The sequence below is a fragment of the Varanus komodoensis genome, unplaced genomic scaffold (assembly GCF_004798865.1).
Source record: "Varanus komodoensis strain SLA01 unplaced genomic scaffold, ASM479886v1 scaffold6_4, whole genome shotgun sequence".
Lineage (NCBI taxonomy): Eukaryota > Metazoa > Chordata > Lepidosauria > Squamata > Varanidae > Varanus > Varanus komodoensis.
This window is the reverse complement of record NW_025336347.1, coordinates 576,759-599,518: the sequence shown is the minus strand read 5'-3', so window position 1 is coordinate 599,518 and position 22,760 is coordinate 576,759. Positions and strand designations below refer to the sequence as shown.

The 22,760-nt window shown below is 41.9% G+C and overlaps 1 protein-coding gene across 7 annotated transcripts in view; it reads right to left on the bottom strand.

Annotated features, from left to right (window-relative positions):
• RAD18 (RAD18 E3 ubiquitin protein ligase) overlaps positions 1 to 22,760 on the bottom strand; it is a 121,150-nt gene that overhangs the window by 5,407 nt on the left and 92,983 nt on the right. Inside the window, exon 13 of one of the 7 annotated variants that reach the window (XM_044451970.1) lies at positions 19,094 to 20,185. The exons of 2 other annotated variants lie outside the window; for them this stretch is intronic. In XM_044451970.1, coding sequence (XP_044307905.1) covers positions 20,041 to 20,185 — 145 coding nt within the window. In that variant the 3' untranslated portion in view covers positions 19,094 to 20,040. Of the gene's footprint in view, positions 1 to 19,093; positions 20,400 to 21,398; positions 21,917 to 22,760 lie in introns of those variants that run through there. 4 more of the 7 variants (XM_044451972.1, XM_044451973.1, XR_006416789.1 and 1 more) reach the window with 4 other exon arrangements.

Here is a 22,760-nt window from a genome sequence, read left to right as displayed (position 1 = left end):
TGGGTGGTGTGAAGGGCTTCCGGAATGAGGCAAGAAAGAAACAGTCTCATTGCTTTAGCAATGCTACTGTGACTATATATATTTATATTCTGCCTTTTTCCTTTCAAGGAACTCAAGGCAATTTACATAATTCTTCTTCTCTTCTCAATCTTGTCCTCACAACAACCACCCTGTAAAGCAGGTTGGGCTGAGAGTCTGTGACCGGCCCAAAGTCACCCCGTGGAAATCAACACCACCCAAAAAATTGCATTTCATATTCTGATTCTTCACAGATCACTGATGATGAATGTTACGTGCACCTCTCAGGATTCTTCTCCACCTGTGTAAACTGACCTTAACACTCCCCCACGAGATGGCTGAGTCAGTCAACAAGAGAAGACACTGTAAATAACCCGCTTCCCTCTGAAATAATAGTAAGGATTGCAAAGATGCTCTAAGTCGCTGATTGCCACCATTTTTCAAGGAGATGCCATTTTGGCTCCAGCACTACTGAGGCCAGTTGGAGACCTTCCCCAAGCCATGAGAAGGCTCTCCCACCTATGAAACAGGGCTACACCGGGGGCCTCAGAGGCCTCTTGTTCCTGTCCCTCCATCATCCAAGCAAGGCCTCATCAGTCCATCCCCAACCCACCAGACAGGCTTGAGCTGGGCCTTTTCCTTTCCATTGAGAGCATGCTCTGCTCTACTTGATGGTTCCCAGCACAAGTCCACCCTGCACTCTCCCTCAAGCATCAACTTTCCCCTCCAATGGGGTGCCTGCGCAGTGTCGCTAGCCATTGCAGCTAGCCAGTTGCACTGCTCCTTGGCTCATCCTGCCCTCCTCCCCACTAATGGGCTGATTGTACCTGCATTCTGCCATAGAATCATAGAACAGTAGAGTTGGAAGGGGCCATGAAGGCCATCAGGTCCAACCCCTTGCTGTTGCAGGTCAGCAATTTACACCATCCCCCTCAGCTGACCATCCTGTTTCTTTTTTGAATGTCTCTACTGTTGAGGAGCCCATGACCTCTCTAGACAGCTGGTTCCACTGTTGTATTGCTCTAAGTGTGGAAACTTTTCCTGATATCTAGTCTGGATCTGGGTTGCCGCAGCTTGAATGGATTATTCCGTATCCTACACTCTGGTATCACTCTGATCTTCTCTTCTAGCCCTACATTGTAGTCCAGAACACAGCAGCTGGTCAAATGTGGCTAGTTAGCCCTACAAAATACCAGCAGATGCATCGGAGACAGAGGCAGGCAGCAGCACCTGAGATGACTGGAAGTCATCAGTGGCCTGCAGGCCTTGTAGTGAAGAACACTGGCTTAGGTCTCAGGTCTAACCAACCAAGGGAAAAAGGTAGCACCACTATGATTCATATTTTCTTGGCCTCATAGCATTGATGGAAAAGGTGAAATGCTTTAGCAATTTAAAAAAGATCCCTGTTTTCAGTAATAGTCGTCTTCTTGGTATCCATCCAAGTTAAGTATGACAAATTTAAAAGAGTCCTGTTTTTAGTAATAGTCATCTTCTTGGTATTCATCCAAGTTAAGTATGACATTAATTAAGCCTTAATTAAAAACTGCCTTTAAATAAGACATATGTTACTTTAAAAAGCAGCTCTCTTTGTGCTAGCCTGAAATAACAAGGCTAAAAGCTGCACAAATGCTTCACTTTGGGACAGACGGCCAGAGAACAACCTTACCAAGCTCATGGATAATATTCAAGAAACCCTAGTGGCTCCTGCTGTCCACCAAAACAGATTAAATTAACAAAATTATGTGTCTAAGTCTTGGCTCCCCTTCTCCCACCTCAATGGTACAATTTCAACAACTATTGACCCAGAAAAGCTGGGAAGAAGAAGCATTATTGAACATATCAGAATTTCCATGACTAAATTCTTGCTTCAGATGGATTTTCGCAATGTCTGTGAATAATTGTTCTGTTCAGGATAATTCAGTTTTAATGCTTACCCTTTGTCTGGAAGTCATGATACAATTCCAGGAATCTCATTAGAAATTTACATTTTACAGAAGAATGTAACCCCCCCCTTGAAATATAGCTATGCTGCTGGTTAAATAATATATTTATTATATTTAATAAAATACACAAATCTCTGATGATCATTTTCCATTTGATCCTCTTAACAATAATTTATAGGGCCTGGAAAACATCAAAATATGTTTATGCATTTAGATTTACTGTAGTGTCCTGCCCTGGGATTCATACCATTGGGACGTAAAACAGAACTCTAAGGTTTTCCAGTATTACTAATTCAGAACAGAATGTTGTACAAAGAGACCTAAACCTTCCAAAACCCACAGTCACTCTACTGCCCAGAGCCCTGGTGGACTGCCAACTCCCGCATCCCCTGTGATTGCCCGCCAGCCACGACCGCCTGCTTCCACCGGTGTCTTGCCTCCATCAGGACTGCTGGGCAGAGAGAAGGCAGAGCAGCATTCTAGTGCAGCATTCAGCACTCCTCTTCCGCCTGGAGAAGAGGAGATTCAGAGGGGATCTGTTGGCGACATACAGATATGTGCGGGGATGTCACACAGAGAGGGTAGAGACCTGTTCTCCCCTGCAGAGGAAGCCACAACACACTTCAACAGAGCAAGGCTCAGGGAACCGAGGTTGCATTTAGATGCCAGGAAGTACTTCCTGACAGCTAGGACCCCAAGCATATGGAATGGGCTTCCACGGGGGGTGGCTGAGGCCCCATCGGTGAGGGTGTTTAAAGATAGGCTGGGCATGCACATGGTGGGCATGTCATGAGTGGAGCCGGCAGGAGCCGGGGGTCAGAATAGATGGCCTGGGAGACTCCTTCTGACTCAGAGTTTCTATATTTCTTTGTGAGTAAGAGGATGGGGAAGAGACAAGAGAAAAAAGGAGCGCCCTCGCCCACTCTTAGTTTTGGTCCCATTCACGGCTAGCAGTTATGTGGCCGCTGACTAGTTACCCACAGGGAAATGTAGCCTATGATCTTACAAACGTCTCATAGCACTACAGTCAAGAGTCAGAATATGTAAGCTAGGAATCAGATCTGCAAGTATCACAGCAAAAGCATTTGCTTGAAAAATGCAAAAGGAATACCGGATTCTAGAAACAAGGAGACTATTAGGGTAACAGCAGAAATCCAAGGGAAGGAATGAAGGCCAAGCCTCATAAGAAGTTCGCTACCTTTTCTGCCCAAAGTGACTAGCACCTGAAAGTTAAACTAAACAAGGCTTGCTGGCAAAGATGATCAGAGTCTGACCATGGCAAATATCCAAGGGGATTATGCTCCATAACTGACGGGCAGATACCAAGAATGTATAGCTTCATGTGCAATTTCTGAACTTGACATGGTGAAGCTGATTGGTTAATGCTAAAGAATTGTATAGTTCATGTGAAGGGAGGGGAACATATTTATTCCACAGAGAACTAATGCAATGGTACAAAAATGGATAAAGGGAGAATATAGCATTTTGTGTTTGAGAGGAAACATGCCAGGTTGCACCGAAGCGTCTGTCCAATCCAGTATGCTGATCATGAAGTTGCCAACCAGATGTTTGTGGGAAGCTCGTAAACAGGACAAGCCTCTGGCCAGGTTCAGGATGGCTCTTCTTATGCACTTGCCGATGAGCAGATGTGGCAGGCAAAATACGTCAAGCAGGGACAAAGACAAGCTCTTGATGTTTGTTAGTTTTTTTAAAAAGCTTTTAAAAGTGAGGCGATCTTCTGAGAAATGAGCAACTGATACGACTGCAATCGCAAATTAAAGTTTATAGTAATTTGATAGCTTATTTAATAGTTGGCCTAGAGAGAATGTCCTTGTCAAACAGTATAACCACAGAGGTGAAATGGAGCTATAAGCAGAGTAAGACAACAATAAGGAACTAGGAGTATTTTGGAGGGTGGCGAGATGATGAAAATGAAGAGCAAACTTAAAACTATGCCAGAAATTACACGTGCGGTTCCCCTGATTCTGACTCTGAAGAAAACTATCTGATTTTTCAAAACCAACTTTAACTTTGATAGCTTGGCACAAACTCCCCAACCCGCAATTAAATACATTGCTGCTAACCCAAGGATCTGTTTTGATGATCTGACCAATGGAATATACTTCTTCACCAGCAAATGCATTAGAATATTTCTATCCCACATTTCTAACCATACCAAGTCATCCAGAATAAAAATACATAAACAGAACGATCATCTTTACAACGAAAACACCAATTTACAAAAGCAGCAAAAAGCAGAAGCCCCAGTGTGATCAAAGAAATAATCAGATACCACACAGGCCAAAAAGCATACTGAAATGACAGCATCCTGACTTGGTGCCTAAATATAGGGAAGGTGCCAACCAGATATTCTGGGGCAAAGATTCATGGAAACCCTTTCACTGATAGGGCCCCAGCCACCTTCCTTGGTAGCCCATAAGGGCCCTAACCATCAGGAAGTACTTCCTGACATCCAACATGAACCTTGGTGCCTTGAGCTTGGCCTCACTGGAATACGTCCTGCCCTCTACTGTAGGGAAGAACAGGTCGCAGCCCTCCTCCACATGACATTCCATGAAGTGGCCCCACCAGCAAGAAAGTCCATCCGTTATACTTCCACCAATGATGGGATACTGAGCAGAGCCTCAGCTGAAGATCTAAACTTGAGATGGGAAGTAGTCCCATTAAAGCTGTGAAACCAATCATTCATTATATGCGCACTGCAATGCTCTCTGCTCAGGAATGTACCTAACATAGAAGCCATATTCCTAACAAAAAGAATGTAGGGTTTTCCCTTCTGTGGTACTGAATTCTCCTCCAATGAACTTCTAAGAGAGTCCATGTGACTCTAAGTACATTCACACAGGGATCTATACACTGCTAATCTTAACTGGAATTAGATACAGCCCATAATGAGAAACCAAATCAAGCCCTTGAACTCACTTTTATTTCAACTGAAAATAAATACAATAAAAGAACACTAAATTACTATGGACCATTTCTCCCCAAGTATGTGCCTGTAATAGCCAGTGTGATGCAAATAACATTTAAATAATGTTTACTGTGGAAACAATAACAATCAAGAATGAAATTGGTTTCTAAAGCAAACCCTAGGTGACCTCAAGAGAAGAGCTGAAGACGCAAGGCGAGCAGTTTCAGCACCAGCCCTGTCATGAATGTGCAGCTGATAGAGCCGTGGGCCAAAGGGTCAAGGGTTCAAACATAAGCTGCAACTTCAGACATTACAATGACAATCACGCTTGATTTGAAAATTACAAGGTGAGAAATGTTTTAAGAATGTAAGAAGACTGTGCTGAATGGTTTACAGACACTGCCTGTCGACAGGAAATATACAGCCATCAAGCCTTTCTTCAGGAAACAAATGTCCCAGTTGGCCCAGTTATAGCTCCTGTTACTTTTTTTTTTTGGTATGTTTTTTATGTTATGATACCCTCTGTCAGGCTATAGTCTCCTCTCTGTACTCACTGGCCTTCTTTTGATCTGCTTTGCCTCCTCCTGGCTTGGCTTCTTGGTCTACCTGCTTCTGCTGTCTTCGTTAGGCTCCTCAAAGTCACTCAACAGGACATTCTTCCATTGTCACACTTCCCTGGTGGCACCTTCAGATAACATCTCCCAGAAAAGCTCCACCAGCTACCTCTCAACATCTCTTTATATTTGCCTCAGTCAGAACTTTCCAGAAATCAGCTTTGTCCTTGCTGATTTTGCTGGACTCGACTGAATGGCTGCTGCTGCTGATGACTCCCATCCAAACCCTGGACCAACAGGTGTCTTTGGAGTAGCCATCTTCCAGTCATATGGTATGAATTTCAATCCAACCTTTCCACATAGGCCACATGGTATCTTAACAGAAATAGTAACTCCCACTCCATGTTTACAAGGTATCTGGCTGGAGCTTCAAGCAAAAATATTTTTTGCATTTGGACTGTTAGCACCTTCATACTTGGCATGTCTGACAAAATGTAACAGTTGGATATCACAACCCCCCACCCCCCACCCCCCAAAAAAAACTAGTTTCTGCACACATCTTGATAGTGGAATATGGGTCTTCTCAGAAATACCCCCATGCAACAAAACTTTTTTTCATAAAGCACTAGAAACTGCTCTCTTGAAAAATGCCTCTTATTTTTAGCTTTGCATTTATGTTTGTTCCAAGGGTCTGAGGCCAAGCAAAGAGGGAATTTGCATATTGTGCTCAATATACTGGCATATTTTGTTCTTTTCAACCTATCATTCCAGTCCAACATTGGTTTCCTAGCTTCATTCTAACATGAGATGCAACATCAGCCAAAAATCTGTTTTCTTCTGTCACCCTTCAAAAGGAAGCACATGGGAAATCTAATATGGATAAAGCTGAAAGTAGAGGTTGACAAACTGTAGATAGGCTATAAAAGTAACCTAGTTTGAATCTGATTGGGATGTTTAGAGGAAAATATACATTTATTTTTATTCCTGAATGCAGAATGCTACTAAAAAAGCAAAAAAATAAACCTGACAGAAATTCTTTCAATGTCAGTTCTATTTGCTTTCTGAAAAAGGCACTCACTGAGCATTCTTCATGCCAAAAATATTTTCAGATTAATGTGGAATATTAAGAAGCCAGAAATCATTTAAAAAACTGGTTTTACATCTATTAGAGCCAAAAGGGAATTTTGCCACCAGTTCTCATGACAGCATAAAAGGACTACAAATTAAGAGGGTGGGAATTCATGAATATTGTTTAAGCAGGAAAGGATACATTGCTAATGCAGAAAATGGCTTAACAAATAATGAGACATCTACCCATTGAAGGCCTATGGGACTGTCAATTCAGCATGACATTTTTAAAATAAATTTGTGACTTTGAACTCTTTCCTTTGTTCTTCCTTTTCCTATACTTTGTTTGCTCCTTTAAGCTCATCAGGGTGGGGACACTGTATGGTTTGAGGAGTCAGTGACCCACCTGAAGGACTGATAAAATGTGGATTTTGTCATGACTTGATCCATTCCCCCTGGTTCAAAAAACTCAAACTATCCTTTGCGATGCAGTCCTTTTACTGAGACTCCACAGATAAAAGAGCAGTTTGAGTTCTAAATAACCTTTGACCAAAGTTGAAAAGAGAAGCCTGGATTTTTGGACACAATCTCTCCCTTTCAGGAAAACATCTGGCTCGACCCTCAGGGTAGCTTTCGCCGACTGACTGAGAGTAAGTCAGTGTGAATGGCAAAGTACCTCCTATTGAGCAACTCAGTTCTCCCAATGCCTCCCTTTCCCGGCCTTTGCATCTGCTCCTCCCCTTCTGAAAACTTTCCTTCCCCTTCCAAGCCAGGCTCATGCTGAGCCTGAGAAACTTCACTATGCACAGCAGAAGGCGCTTCAAAGGCCTGGCCCCCTTCGATCCTCCTCCTCCTCTTCAGAATCCTCCAACCACTCCCACTGAACAGTCTTTAATGTGCGAAAGACTGGCCTACTCTCTATAGATTTATATAACTGCTATTGCACCATGCACTTCATAGGACGATTTCCTTGGAAGTCCTCATACTGGGTGGGTTTGCACAGCATGACAAGCTACAGCGGTTTCTTGTGCAGGATGGTCTGCTGTGTCATCCGAACCCTGTTGTAGTATTTCAACACTGCTTGCCTGCTTCTCAGAAACCATGATAAAAACAACACTTTGTTCTACACTTTCCATGCTTCACCATGGCTTTTCTGAACCTGTCATTGCGTTCCCCTGGTCCTGGTGTGCAGCTACCACAGACTCCCCTAGAAAAAGTGGCAGCTGTAGGAGCTGCTCCAGCCTTCCAGCATGAGATTGAATTTCAAGTGTGCTGGCAAAGGACAATATAAACCAGCAGCAGAAAGACTGAATGAGGGGGATTGGAATCAAGCACAGAAACCACCCGATCATCTGCGAGGCACATGTAGGGGAAAAAAAAAAAAAGGGAAAGGGAAAGGAAAAGGAAAAAAAGAGCACCATGGAAACCAGACAGAGTTGCTTGTGATATATGAGTCTAGCCACTGATGGATATTGACGAACTCAAGATCCAATTAGTGAGGAACATAGTAAGTCAATTAATTTCAAATTAATTATAATTTCAAATATAAGAAACAGGATGGTTTCCTATAGACAAAGGCATCAGGCAAGAGTATATTTTATCTCCCTATCAGAATCTCCCTATCAGTAAGCAGAATAAATCATATGAAAAGCTGGATCAAAGGAAGACGTGAAAACCGACGGAAGATACATCTGTACTTTTAGACATGCAGATGAGACTGTATTACTAGCAGACAGAAACAATGATCTGAAAAGACTCCTGATGAAAGTGAAATAAGAACGTGCAAAAGCAGGACTGCAGCTGAATAGTAAGAATACAAAAATCAGGTCTACAGAAGACTTACAGATTCTTGCTGTCAACCATGAAGAAACTGAGATTGTAAATGATTCTGCATTATCCTGGCTTAGTCACCAATTCAAAGAGAGAGTGCAGTCAAGAAATTTGCAGAAGACTGAAATTTGGAAAGCCAACAGCAAAGGAACTAGAAAAGATCAGCAAGTATAAGGCTGCTTCACTGGAAACCAAGGTTGAGATCATCCACACCATTGTATTCCCAACTGAATGGGTGTAAAAACTGGACCCTGAAGAAAGCTGAGAAGAAAATTGATGTACTGGAAGCATGGTGCTACTCGAGAGCTTTACCCTGGATTACAACAGGCAGATGAACAAGTGGGTCCTAGGTCGAACCGAGCCAGAAATTTTCCTGGAGCCAAAAATGACAAAACTGAAGCTATCATATTGTGGGCACATCATAAGACAAGGGTTGCTGGTGGAGACAGTCATGCTAAGGAGAACTGAAAAAAAGAAGAAAAAGACCAGCTATGAGTTGGATTGAACCCACAGCCTTGGAATGGAGGGCATTCATTCACAGGGCCTCCATAAGTCACATACACCCTGATAGCTCATTACAATAACAAAGCATTGACAACCCTTTTCACCACAGGGAGACCCTAGCCTGTGGTGCCACATTACATGTCTGTTCTAGTATGTGTATCGTTCTAAAATCATTTATACTTGCAAAGTACCCACTAAATAGTGAACATGTCTAATGAAAAATAAACTAAGTTGGGCAGGCCTTTGCCTACTATCAATCCATTTTTGTGCTATCCCAAGTTTTGAGAATGACTAGTTGGACTGACTTTTTCCCATATTCATTCTTGAGTGTTTTGGCACGTTCTGTTCTATTAAGCGAGAGTGCCTTTGACTTGAACTTTGATGCGAGATAACCAGCCAATCTCAAAGTCACTGATGCCTTTCCAAAGTAGAGTGGATTGGTGCTAGTCCACCATATGCACTTCTTAATGCAGAATGGAAAGAGGTGTGCTACCATTCCACCTCTTCTCAGGAAGAACATTTTTTACATGGACATAGCTGAGCCGACCTCCTCTTTTCTCTACCTAGAAATTGTTCCCACAGGCCCTGCTTGAATGGTTCCCAGGGAAGAATATTTGATTGAGGCTGACTCACAAGTAAAATTGTTCACTTCACAACACCAATTTCTATTCACCACAGTCTCAGCCCTTACACATTTCTCCCTACTTCTGAGTAACTCCTGATAAAGAAATTATAAACACCATTTATTATCCTGTACTATGATTTGTATTGCGTGAAACAAATTATTTTGCTCACTGTTCATCCGCTGCTAATGACTAGCTGCAGATGACTCCACCATCAGGAACCAGCTCAGTAAAAAGTACCAATACACCTACTTTTAATGATGCCACTAGTGAACAAAATAAGTTATTTTCAGATTTATTATATTACTTAGTAGGCTTCATGCAAGTGATTTCCTTTAAAACTTTATTAAAATGATCAAGTACTTAAAAACTGGATTAAAGCTAATGTGTAGTGAGTGGACTTCAGCTAGCACAAGAGGAAGCCCTGCTGCTTCCCTTCCTCCTCCTGCATTCCCCCATGAATCTCCCAAATCTGCCCCAAGAAGTCTCTAACTCTCTGAAGATGATTTGGAGATGCCCAGAAATTACAGGCAGGAAGATAAATCTTCCCGCAATCAGCCAGCATGGGATACGACCCAAAGTGATCCAACTTTTATTCCTTAAATAAAAATATTTCAGCTTATTTGCACTCTATTTTGTTCTGACCTGTTGCAATAACTATCTGGGTTTGACCTACTGGTCATTCCTGGAGAAACAGTAAATCCACAATGTTTCCAGTAAGTAATTTCAACAAATCACTTGATTTGACATTGCTTGTCTCCAGAGATGCTACTTCACTGAAATTAAGAGACACAAGCATGCATGTAATCAAAACTGAACAGGAGGAAATCCTCCAATACCTGCTTTGAGAAAGCAGCTCTCATAGTTTCCTCACCACTGTCAACCATGCATCACAAGCCCTACAAATTCTCATTACTCAGGATAAGCAGACCTGTACAGCTACCATATGAATCATTCTTTGGGTATAAACAAACACAAAGCACTACAGAAAAGAAAAACAAGCAACCAAAGCATAGCCTAAACCAGAGAGAGAGAAAAGTAGATTTCCAGATGTTTGGGTCTTCAACTGAGAGCATTCCTGACCATGGGCCATGCTGGCAGGGGATTCTGGGAGGTGAAGTCCAAATGGTCAGGGGATTTCATTTTTGCCCACTCCATACCTAACTTTTTCACCCATACTGATGTATTTTCAATAGACTCAGTGATGTTGTACTGCCGATGCAAGTCTGGCTGTGTAAAACTGCCTGGCATTTAGGCTCTTCAGTGAAAAAGGAAAGTAGCCCGTCTCTTATAGCAAATGGATATGATCTCTCCTTTGCTAAACCAACCAGGGAGCCATGTGGCTAATGAGGCTGGCTAAAAATGCAACCAACCAACCACCGACTTTACAATCCTATATGCACTTACCTGAGCTAAGTGCCACTAACTGCAGTGAGATTTACTTCTAAGTAAGTACACGGGATTCTGCTGAACCAATTTTACATATTTTTATGGATGATTATCTAGCGCTTGCTTAAATTACTGCCAAGAACAGTAATTATTTTCCTGGAAGATTAACATTTCTTAATACATTCTTGTACGTGATTCCTTTATTTGCAGTGCTCTCTTGAATCCTTTCCAATTCTCAGCCTTGACGTAACAAGGCTGTTGCATTCTCGATTATCGTAGAGCTGACGGAGATCAAAATTATTATTCCATAAAATAGCATATTTGCCATGCAAGGTGAAAAGCAAAACAATTTAACTTTTATCCATGTTTTCCATTTCCATTCAATGTTCATTCAACTATTTCCCAGGTGATATTACTGGACTTAAAAGTTTATTTGCCACCATTTTTCAAGCAGAATACAATTTTATCATTCTTACTGACAAGTGAGAGAAACCTAAAATTCTGCCACACAATTCTTGTAACACTGGATTTCTAACAATGAACTAAAAGTATAATCCAGCAGGGTACACTGGATTACATAGGTCTAACTATGATACTGCATTTTATGGTTTTAAGTTCTGTTTTGTGAAACCCATAGAACATTGGTGAATAGGCAGGATGAAAATGTAGTAAAATAAATAATCAGCACCCTGGATGTAGACTATGCCCCAAAGGTTCCATAATTTACTCGTATATTGTTCTGTTAAGGTCTAAAATTTGAAAATATCAGGCCAACATGAACACAAGAACTCCAGATGTGTTTGGGGAACATACCAAGAAAGGTAGCAAACAGCTATGATAGAGATTACCCTCCATAAAAGAAGCAGCCAGTCAAGTTTAAAAGATTGTCCAATACATAAAAACATTTCCTCTTCCCAGCACCATCCACCCTAGAGGTTCTGCTTGTTCCACATATCTTTTTTTAGGTATAACACATATTTACATCTTGTATCTTCATCAAACAATATTAAGTTGATTAGCAGTCTAATTTTGGCTGAAACAATCTTAAAGAAGCCCACCAGAGTACAGGGGTGGAAGTTGAAGAACCAGTCACCATAATGCATCCTGACCCAAACACATGTAACAGAATAAACAGCCCTATTATGATACTTTTTCACAGAACATTGCCACATCATTTGAGAAACTAGAACTAGACCCTTCCTTCCTTCCTTCCTTCCTTCCTTCCTTCCTTCCTTCCTTCCTTCCATGATAACCCTAATAGGAAGATACTAGTGCCTCAATGTTGTAACCTGGTAAGAAGCCACCTTTGCTTGCTATTAGAATGTGATTGCTGAGTGACTACTGAGAATAAGTCTTGCACGCTTGTCATCCCAGACCATCCCAGAGTGACAAATAACATGCTAGAAAAGTTCCCTTTCCCCTGCTGCTTCACAACTATGATTTCCCCTCAGAACTTCATTGGTAACATTGGATGACAGAATAGTAGAGTTGGAAGAGGCCAAAGGGCAATTGGTCCCAACCCCCTGCTGAGTGCTGGCGTCCAAGTTGGGCCATCCCTCCCAGATGCCTTTTCTGTTGCAACTTGACTGCCCTGCCTCCAGTGTGGGAGAGCCCAGAACCTGCCCAGGTCTTTGGTTCCATTGCTGTACTGCTCTAACAGCCAGGAAGTTCCTTCTGATGCTCACCTGACTTCCCTACTAGTGCCTGCCCTTTCCCCTTTACGTGCTCCACAACATGACCCTTTCCTTACAGCAAGACATTTGACTGCAGAATAAGAAATATGGTTTTATGTGTTCCCAAATCAATACAGCTGTATTAATTAAAACACACTTTTAAAAGGGGAGAGCTGTGGAACGCACCACTGCAAAATTAGCTCTTCAAAACCACTTCCTCTGTGCAAGCACTTTTGTACATGTAGGCTACAAGAACAGCCAACGGTAACATTGCTCAAAGTGAAATGCAATTAAGAAGATTGCTGTTAGGGGCTAGGTTTCCCCCTTCGCACATTCAAAGCAACAGACCCTTCCTTTGCAGAAGTTCTTTATTCTCTAAAGGACATCCAGTAAGCACAATCTTCACAGAATGAGTCCGTGAGCATACACAGAGCAGTTCACTGAACTCCATCTAGCAACTACTGAGAATCCCATCCCCCAGGAGGGCCCTTTTGGAGATGGGCAAGCCTGTGCAGCACCCCACTCTTTCTCTCCCAATGCGTCATCATGGGATCAAGAGTCGTACTAGGTTCTGCTGGCTGCTGGAGCTCATTTCCACGCTTCCTCCTGGTGGTAGATCCTGGCTATTTTCAGAGTCCACCTGAACCCCAGGGGAGGGCATCCAGGGGGGGCAGCCTTGAGTTAAACCCCTACACTTTTCCCACCTCAAAGTCCAGGGTTGCTGGTTTCCAGGGCCCATCCTCCCCATCTGAGTCCAAATCTTCCAGACCTTGTACCAAGAGCAACCACCACTTTCATTCCCAATTGTGGGGCAGTGAGAGTTGATAGAAAAGACACACGTTGTTTTGCTTTCAAGATCAGCCTGCATCATCCCTACATCTAGCATGCCTTTTACCTACCTGTCTCACACTGTGGAGCTGTTCAAATGCGCAGCACCATTTTCAACCCGGAGTTGCTGTCATGCAAACCGGTGAACATGGGTTCTGCTAAGTTTAAACAACTCACCCATAACTCATTGTTTGTTTTATGGTTATACAAGTGCTATTTAACACCCACAGAACCCATGCTTGCTGAATTTGCACTACCCTATAACTCCCAAGTAGGGGTTTCAATGCAACTCGGCACCCCCCCACGCCATTCCGGCACCACAGCTTGTCACTGCCTATTTCCAGGAGAAAGGTACCCAAACCTGTCATTCCTAATAGAATTATATTGCAACATCACGTAGTATTGCAGAGTCAAAAGCTGGTGCCCTTTCATAATTAAAATTAAAGTACTTTAATTCAAAGGGTGGCAGTAAAAGCTGGTGTTGACATAAATTACTTGGAAGAGTCCATTCATTTTATGTCAAGACAAATAAACAGAGGCTCATCATCAGGTAACTACAGGTAGTTAAAACCAGACATTTCACTCCAGTACCTTAGCGTACCGTATGCCAGTGGCTGTGTTCACACACACACTAAACCATGCCATGCGACACCTGCACAGTTTGGCATTTTATCTTATCTAGGGTCAGGGTTCAGACAAGCAAATGGTTTCCAGGCATGAGTGGCTCCCACCCTCTTCCAACTCTCCTCCAAATGGTGGCACATACTCCATCAGCTCCCACGACTGAAAATTAATTGCAGAGCGCACTGCTCCTGCCTGCATCACCTGCCTCTCCCTTATTGGTCCACACGCTCCTCCAGGTGTGGCCACAGCCAGCTGCCTTTTTTCCCCTTCAGTCCAGCCAAGAACTACTCGCTTACTAGATTAACAGTTGCTCCAGAGTAATACTAGGGCAGCAGTCTCACTGCTGCCTTGCTCTGTGACAACACAGCCGCATGCCCACCGGCATCCCGCCTTCTCCCCGCTGCATGGGACTTGCGCACGCATCCCCTAAAGACAGGCACGTAGAGGGCATCAGCATGGCTACCCATGCTCGGGATGGCAGGAGTGAACCCTGCCAGTGAGATCTTCCTGAGTGCCCCTCTTGGCATCTGCCCAAGAACGTTTTCTGGCTGGCTGTTTCAAACAGTCTTTGTGATGGGACAGCTGGGCTTGTCAGCAGTTTCAAGGACTGTCAGGGACAAGATAGGAGCAGAAATGTGGGTGAGACGTAGAGCAGGAGACACGGGCCCTTCGTGATATGTCCCACATGCTGCCTGTGAGCTTCCGAGTATGAGGCAGCTTTTTTGAGAGGAACGCCCCTGTGCACAAAGCAAAGGCAGTGTACTAAGTACAGTGCAGTGACGAGGCAGTGCCACGCAGGGCCTTCTTCATGGATGTTGCTGCTGGAGGTGCTGCTGCACAATGCAGCATGCAGAAATAGGGGGAAAAGCACAGAGCAGCCAATCAGAACGCTGCTGGCTGCAAGTCAGCAATATAGCTAGGTAGACCTGGACAGTGAAGGCCGTAGACAAGAGTAGCTTCTGCAGATCTGTTTGGAAGACACGAGAGCCACCAGGAAACATGATTTCTGTGCTTAGATGTGAAAAGAAGCCATGGTGAAGGGTGGAAACCATAGAACAGACTGTTATTTCTCTGTGGGGTTCCACAGAGACCACCCTTACCATGGCTGCTGAGTTCAGACATAACAACAAACCATGTCACTGCAGTTTCCATCATGGCTTGTTGTAATGTCTGAATCTGTTCAATGTGGTCCATCAAAGAGTAAAGGAAACTGCAACACCAATTAAGTGAATACCCCTACAAATTCATATTATAGACCACACAAATATTTCAGCTACACAAAATAGAGCAGCTGCTATTTGTGTTGGATAGAATTCAAAGAGAGCCCTGGAGGTCATGTTGCGCAGAGCCAAGATGTTTCTAATTTGCTAGGTAGGTTGATTGTCCTTTCTGAAATGTTTGAAGATTAGTTTAAGATTTGGTTTTATTTGTGGAGCCTAGCCTGAGATTAAATAAATTAAGCCAATTTTTTCTGGAACAATGACTTATCATGACCAGAGAGCTTAATTTTCTTTGAAAAGCAGCCAAATTAATGTACAGTGATTGCAAGAAGTTGGAATATGTCCCGGAAGTGTCTACAGAACTGAAGAAACCCAGGTATCAACATCTCCCAATGAGTTTGAACATGTGCTTAGTTTAAAGAGGCCATTATAATTTATAACAAATAGGTTGTTACAGCTAAAAAACATAATACGTATTTAGTTCTAAAGAAATCATCAGGATGTCTAAACATGTCCTTTAACACTAACCCCTCTAACTTAGAGGTAAGCTTCACTCATATTGCACTTCAGGGCTGAACCTTGGCACTGAAATGGAATGCGGCATCTTGAAATTCCAACACTAATGGCAAAAATACTTAATAGAAAATTATGCAACCATCTCCCTCAGAGGCAACATACCTGTCCCATTCAGTTTGACTTGTTCCAGGGTTCCTTAATTATGCACTAGCCTCCTTTTGCTACATGTGTGGCTCCCTCTGGCATAACATAGGAGCATCAGGGCAATCTTGGATCCTGCCCTAACTTCACAGCACTAACTCCAAATCTTTTCCTTAGCACTTTGAGCTCAAAAAAGCAAGCCTCTCACCAAATTGCCTCTCACTTTTCAAATGTAACCAAAAGGAGGAAGGTCTCCTTTTAACTGGGAAAACCGGACTTGAGCAACCTTAGGGCTTTGTTCTTTCAGGGAGAATGGAATCTGTAGTTTATTCTGCTTTATATATCGAAAATAACTTGCAATCCCATGCCCCATGGTAGGAGATAACAGTCAGTGCCATTTCAGCTTCAAAAGCAGAGAAACTACACTCCTGACCAGGCTCAGAGACATACTTGCCAATTAAGGAGATGCTAAGCACATCCCTCCCACATCTTGCTTGCCCCGAGTGGTTCCTTCTTTCTGCTCTTTGTAGGGTAAGTAAGGTTTGTTGCTGTTGTTTGAGAAGGAGGTGTGAAGCTGGCAGAAGAGGCACTACACCCAGTCACCATTCATTCCTTGACAGTACTAGTGAGGAAAATTTCAAGATTTTCTTTCTAATTCGATATTACCTAGGAACACTAAAACAAATGTGCTAGAGATGGGGACTCTTTCAGGCTGCAGAGAGGGGAAAACAGGTTTCAAAGGTTTTTGAGTTAATCTGAAATGAGTTTGCCATCCATACAGCACAGAGATCCCAGAATGTAGTGTTTGTGTCATTTGAAGCTGAAATAGAATATTAAAAATGTAGGAATAAATGAAACGTAAAGGAAAATGTTTAAAAACTCTGCAACATAATTATTTCATCAGTTCCTAATTGACTCACCCCAGCAGTACCTAAAGTTGCTAATTTTAGTAATCAACTTGTAAACCAGAGTCACTTAAATCTATTACTTGACAAGTGCAGCAATGTCAAACTACACTGCATTAATTTGTGTTGATGGCCCTTATTTTAAATTACAAGTACTTTAAAAATAACCTAAGCTTTTAAATAATCTAACATGTGACACCCATTAAACAAGCTAATTGGGAAACTTTTTTACACACAAGAAAGGCAGCCTTTTGTTGTTGTTGTTGTTGTTTTTAATATACAAACAATTCTAGCACTTCCAAAAGCAAAACCACTTCTGAGACAGACCCAGTTCAGAATTGGAGAAATAAACCACAGTGGCTTATTCCACCTGGTACACATGCTGGAGGGATAGGCACCAACCTCACGGATACAGCTTACTGTTGTCCTGCAAACCCAGAAAGGGTGGCTTGCTGCACTAATTAACGAGGTAATCTAGAATCTTAAAACAGCTAATAGGAGACAATCCTCAAAGAAACCTACAGCTGACCATGGATTATCTGAGGGCTGTTTCTCCCTCAACAAGCCATGTTGCCTTGGTTTGGACAGCACAAGTAGTGACGTCTTGCAAAATGTGTCTTTTCAATTTTCAAGGATTTTGAAAGGGTTTGAGTACAGGAAAGTAACTATATTCAAGCTATCAAAATGAATGTGGTAATACATTTCATAATTTAGACAGACTTTAATGTCAATCAAATGTTTTTATAGAGATGTCTACATGGATTTGGGCCATGACTGGAAGTGAAATTTAGCATACTAAAGGTATTGCCATGCAAACATGGAAGGATTGCGGATTTTATTTATTTATTTATTTATTTATTTATTTATTTATTTAATAAAGCATTTTTATGCTGCCCCATTCGCCGAAGCCTCGGGGCGGCTTACAACAATAAATTAAATAATAATAATCATAAATTAAAATTTCCCCCTCTGATTGCATCTTCCCCATCTTGCATCTTATATCCCGCTTAAATACTCTTCTGAAGGGTCTCATGTTCAGAAATAGATTTCGCAGAGACATAAGTGGCATGGTGTTTGTGGTGTGTTCAATGCCATTTGAATTTCTGCCACGCTAAACTTTCATCTTTTCTGATCACAATGTTGTTTGCTACTTCAAGAACAGTATTTTAGTAAACAAAAGTAGCACATGCAAAAACAATACTTGGTTAAAAAAATGACACAGAAGGGACATGCAGCAATGCTTGCATCACCAGATTTACAGAAAAGCAGTGACAAACCAGCAAAACTGCAGACTCTGTAACAATGAGAGTCAAATATAATAACCTTCATATATACTCCAGAAATCAGAATAATCCTTCTCTTCAGTTAAATCTCAGGTGATTTTCTAGGTTTACATGGAACTAAAATAAAGATGGTCCTTAAACATGAATTTATCAGTATTGTGCCTGTAGCAATCTATGCATTGAATGATATCCTGAATACTAGAAATAAAAGTTCCTTATGTACTATTTCAAGATTTATAAACCTTCATGAATACCACAGATGACTATGTGAGCATGGTAACTCTATTCCTGGGAAGAAACTGGTAGCTGATGAATTACTTTCATTTGGAATAAGACAGCTTCTAATGATCAAATACTTCCAAAAACCTTATGGAAAAAAGAAAAGTACAATTTTCTTAGGATATGATTCATAAATATTTATTAGATTTATATCCCACCTTTTTCTTTTTTGAAGAACTCAAGGCAGCTTACATCATTCTCCTTCTGCCGCTCTCAATGTTATTCCCACAACAACAACCCTGTGAGGTAGGTTTGCCTGAGAGTCTGTGAATGACCAAAGTCAGCCAGATGGCTCAGCTGAGCGGGGACTAGAACTCAGATCGCCTGAATCCCAGGCCTGCACTCTTAACCACTGCATAACACTGACTCTCTATCCCTAACTCTGCTGTTCTTTCCCCCTGTCCCAGGGGTCTATAAACTGAAATTCAAGTTTAAAAAAATTACAGTGGCATCTACACAAGATGGAAAAACATTCCTACATTTGAACTCCATTTTGCTATTAACTAGTACAAGGATATGCATACAGCTTATGCATCATACAGAACAGGACTCACTGGGATAGGTGCAGGATCTGTCTTCTGTAAATGGAGCACTCTAATCACAGACCTGCCGCTCATCCCATTCAGAGTTCCAAACCTCCAAGAAAGCTTTTTCAGGGATCCTAGAGGGGCTTCTCCAGGGAGGAGAGACCTAGAAATTTCCTCTAACAAAATGGTAATTTTGTTTTGTTTCATTTAATTTCAAGAAACACAGAAGGCAGGTATGATATATGTTTTAGTTTATTTTTATCAAGAAAACCCAGTCCACATTTTATGAACTGAACACAGACTTCAATGCACTCTGCAGGCCAAGTCTGTATATTTCCAAGTTTCTAATATGATTCAAAGACAAGAGAAAAAGCACTTGACAGAACAAATAGAATGTAAAATAGAATGTAACAAACAGAATGTAAAAAATGGGTCATTTGGAAAAATGGGTAGAGATATGCTTTAATTATAGGAGAAAACTGTATATGTTTCCAAAAAGTGCACAACTGATTAAGGAAAATATCCATGGGTTTTTACATGAAAATAAAACCAAAGCCACAATCCAATACAGACTCAAGGCAGAATGAGCTTCACCGTGGAATTCAGAGCACTCTGGCAGACTTGGAAGGAGCTGTTCAGACATGCCTCCCCACACACTTAGCACCTTCTATCAAGATGACCTGTTTCTCCTCCTTGGAATGCTGCCCTTTTAAAGTTCATGTTTCAACAACTAGGGAAGCATTTCCATTTTGAAAACACTTCTTGTATTTCCATTTTGAACAAGGAGGACAAAATTACAGCTTCATTGAGAATACTCAGCCTGATCATGTGATATTCACCAAGCAATGCAAAAGATATGCTTTCACATATACTTCACCTCTAAAGTAAACCTCAAACAAGAACATGTGCATTATATGAAGCTGAGTGGTACATCGGAGAGGACCAGGCTGCTCGTATATTAAAAAGTGAAACAGTCCAGGAGATCAGCTCATGGATCTCAGAGAAGTAGGGAGGTATCTTCAGTAGAAAGGAAAGACCACTCTGCCAAAGGAGCAGTCTTGTCTGGCATGGACACTGAGGCAGCGACGCTTGAAGAATGTCGATGGGTTGGACCATGTCACCGCCTTTCAGAGGTCCTGCAAGCGGATGCCAGCCTGATGAGCCACTGAGGTGGCCATCGCCATCATAGACTGTGCTCTGGATTGTTCAGGGATCTACAGACCCGTGAGCTGGTAGGCTGGCGTGATGGTTTCAACCTTCCAGTATGCAAGCTGCTGCGAGCTGATGAGCTCACCTCTGGACCTTTCACCATGGCTGATGAAGAACCTCTAAGAGCAATGGAAGCATTCTGTGAGAGAAGGCAAAGGGCCCTACATATGTCCAGAGCTTGCAGGATGGACTCCATAGCATTCGATGGAATAACAAAGAAGGCAGGTAAGACAATGTCCTGGTTAAGGTGGAAGGGCAAGACAATCTTTGGGAAGAACGCGTTATCTGGGCATCAGATCAACTTGCCTCTGTGATGGCTGAGGTGGGGTTGCTCTATGTGAAATGTACAAGGTTTGATTCACAGTAAGTAATTCCACATTTTTTTGCTATGTTGTTAAGTGATTAGATAAAGCTTCACTGTCCATTTGTTTCATCACTACCACCCCTCACAAAGAAATAGAACACCACAATTGAAAGCAATAAAGTTCTAAGAATTAACATTATAACCATTTTGGACAATTTGAAAAATAATCTCAATTGAGTCAAACACTTCAAATGCTACTGCTATATTTGTTTGTCTTTTGCCATCCTAAGTAATTTGTGTTCAATTTCTCTTCACGTCGTAAGCTTGAATCAAAGTCTTTTCAAGCATTGTCACAAGAATCAATTTACATTGGCTAAGGCCTTGGGCTGTGCTGCTGGTTTGCCTTTTCTTTCAAGTCAACAGCTACACTGGCTCCCAATGGAAGTCTGGGCCCAATTCAAGGTGCTGGTGTTAACCTATAAAGCCCTAAACAGCTTAGGTCCAGAATACCTGAAGGATCACCTCCTCCTGTATGTGCCCTCACACCCCTTAAGATCAGTAAAGGAGGCATTGCTCAGGGAACCCTCCTTGAAGCAAGTACAGAGGATGTCTACCCAGAGGAGAGGCTTCTCCACAGTGCATGGGGAGCACATTCCTCCACACTATGGAATGCACTCCCCAGAGAGGTCCGCCTGGTGCCAATGTTCTACTCCTTCCGGCACCAGGTGAAGACCTTTTTATTCCACCATCATTTTAATAATCAAGTTTTTGATGTTTTAACATTTTTTTCTCTGTTCCCACAGTCGCATTTTCTATTTTCTCCTTCCTTTTCTTTTTAGCTGATAATGTTCAGTTTTATATGTTCTTAACCATTGTGGTTTTATTATTGTATTATTTTAATTTTATACTGTGTAAGGGTGGAAGACAGGAAGGCCTGGAGGAATGTTGTCCATGGGATCGCAATGGGTTGGACGTGACTTCGTAACTAGCAAAAACAAGCCGTCCTGAGCGCTTGTATGGAAGGATGGGATAGAAATGTTTGTAATAAATAAATAAATACTGTGTGGTACAAATCAATACAGCGCCACACGTCACATGTGAGTTTCCCTACCACCAATCAGCATTATCTCTAGCAATGAAGTGAAACTAGATCCATTGTTATTTTTATTGATTCTTTTAAAAAATTTGCTACCATATGGATAGCAAATTGGTTTCTTATGCTTTTAACAGCTGCTAGAATTTTTCTTTTCAAATAGTGAAAGCAAATTTCAAGTATACGGGAATGCTTTGAGAAAAAAATGGAAAGGGATTCTTATGGCAATTTTTATTTTACTTCATTTAATCATTTTTACTTGCTCTTTAGTTTATAAGGTCTTTATAAGGATTTTTTTTAACATAAAAACAAGACAGTCCCTGCCTGCAAGCTTACATTCTGGAGGGGAGGGGAGGGGAGGGGAGGAGGCCAAGCAAATAAGACAAATAGGCCATCTGGTATTAACATTCCATTAATAGTAGATATTTGTTATATTCCCTTCTTCCATCTCAACTGTAAAGAGACAAAAACTAGTCTAGTTCACACTCAAAAACAGAGAGGGAGAATTTTAAAAAAACCTCTAGGGATGGGAATAGGGCCAGCTGGCTAAACCTAAAGAAGGGGACCTAGAAATCTTAAGGCTGAAGGCAACAGTGGGTGTCTGTAGGCTATCAAGCCCTAACAGCCCAAGGATGCCAGAGTATGCTGAGCTGAATAGTTTATTTCACACTGCTGGAGTTGGCATGGGGTTTGACAATCACCCCAGTAGTCAGCTGACCAGTTTGGGGAGAAATAAAAAGATGAGGTTTGGAAAATTTTAGGGGTCCTCTTTTGAGACTCTCACCTGTCTCCCTGCCAGGATTTGTGCTGCCCGTCAGGCAGTGATGTAATTACAGTAGCGACAGGGCTGGCTTTCTCAGTTTCTCTAACAGTGGTGCAACCAGATTTTAGAGTCTTGTGAGACAAGAGATGGGCTCTTCCTAGACTGTTTGTACTTGCTGTTTTCCAGCATCCTTTTTCTTTCCTCCGTTAACCTTTCTTCTTTTAACCCTTCTTTCCACTCTTATCTTGTTTTACCTCAAACAATAAACAGGTTTTTTAAAAAATCCCCAACATTGAGTTGAATGCTAATTCTAGTGCTTTGGCTAGTTGGGTGGGCAGGGAAGGTAAGGAGGTCATTCCCACTGACAGGGAATTTCTCCCAGCCAACCATAACACTTATCCCATTCATTCCCGGCAGACTTTCTCAAGTTTTAGTCAAAATCTTTTAAAGCATTTTTAAATGTTTGAGTATTTCATGTTTTATTATCTTAGTCCTTTTAATATTGATTATTATCCTAGTCCCTTCAGTGTGATG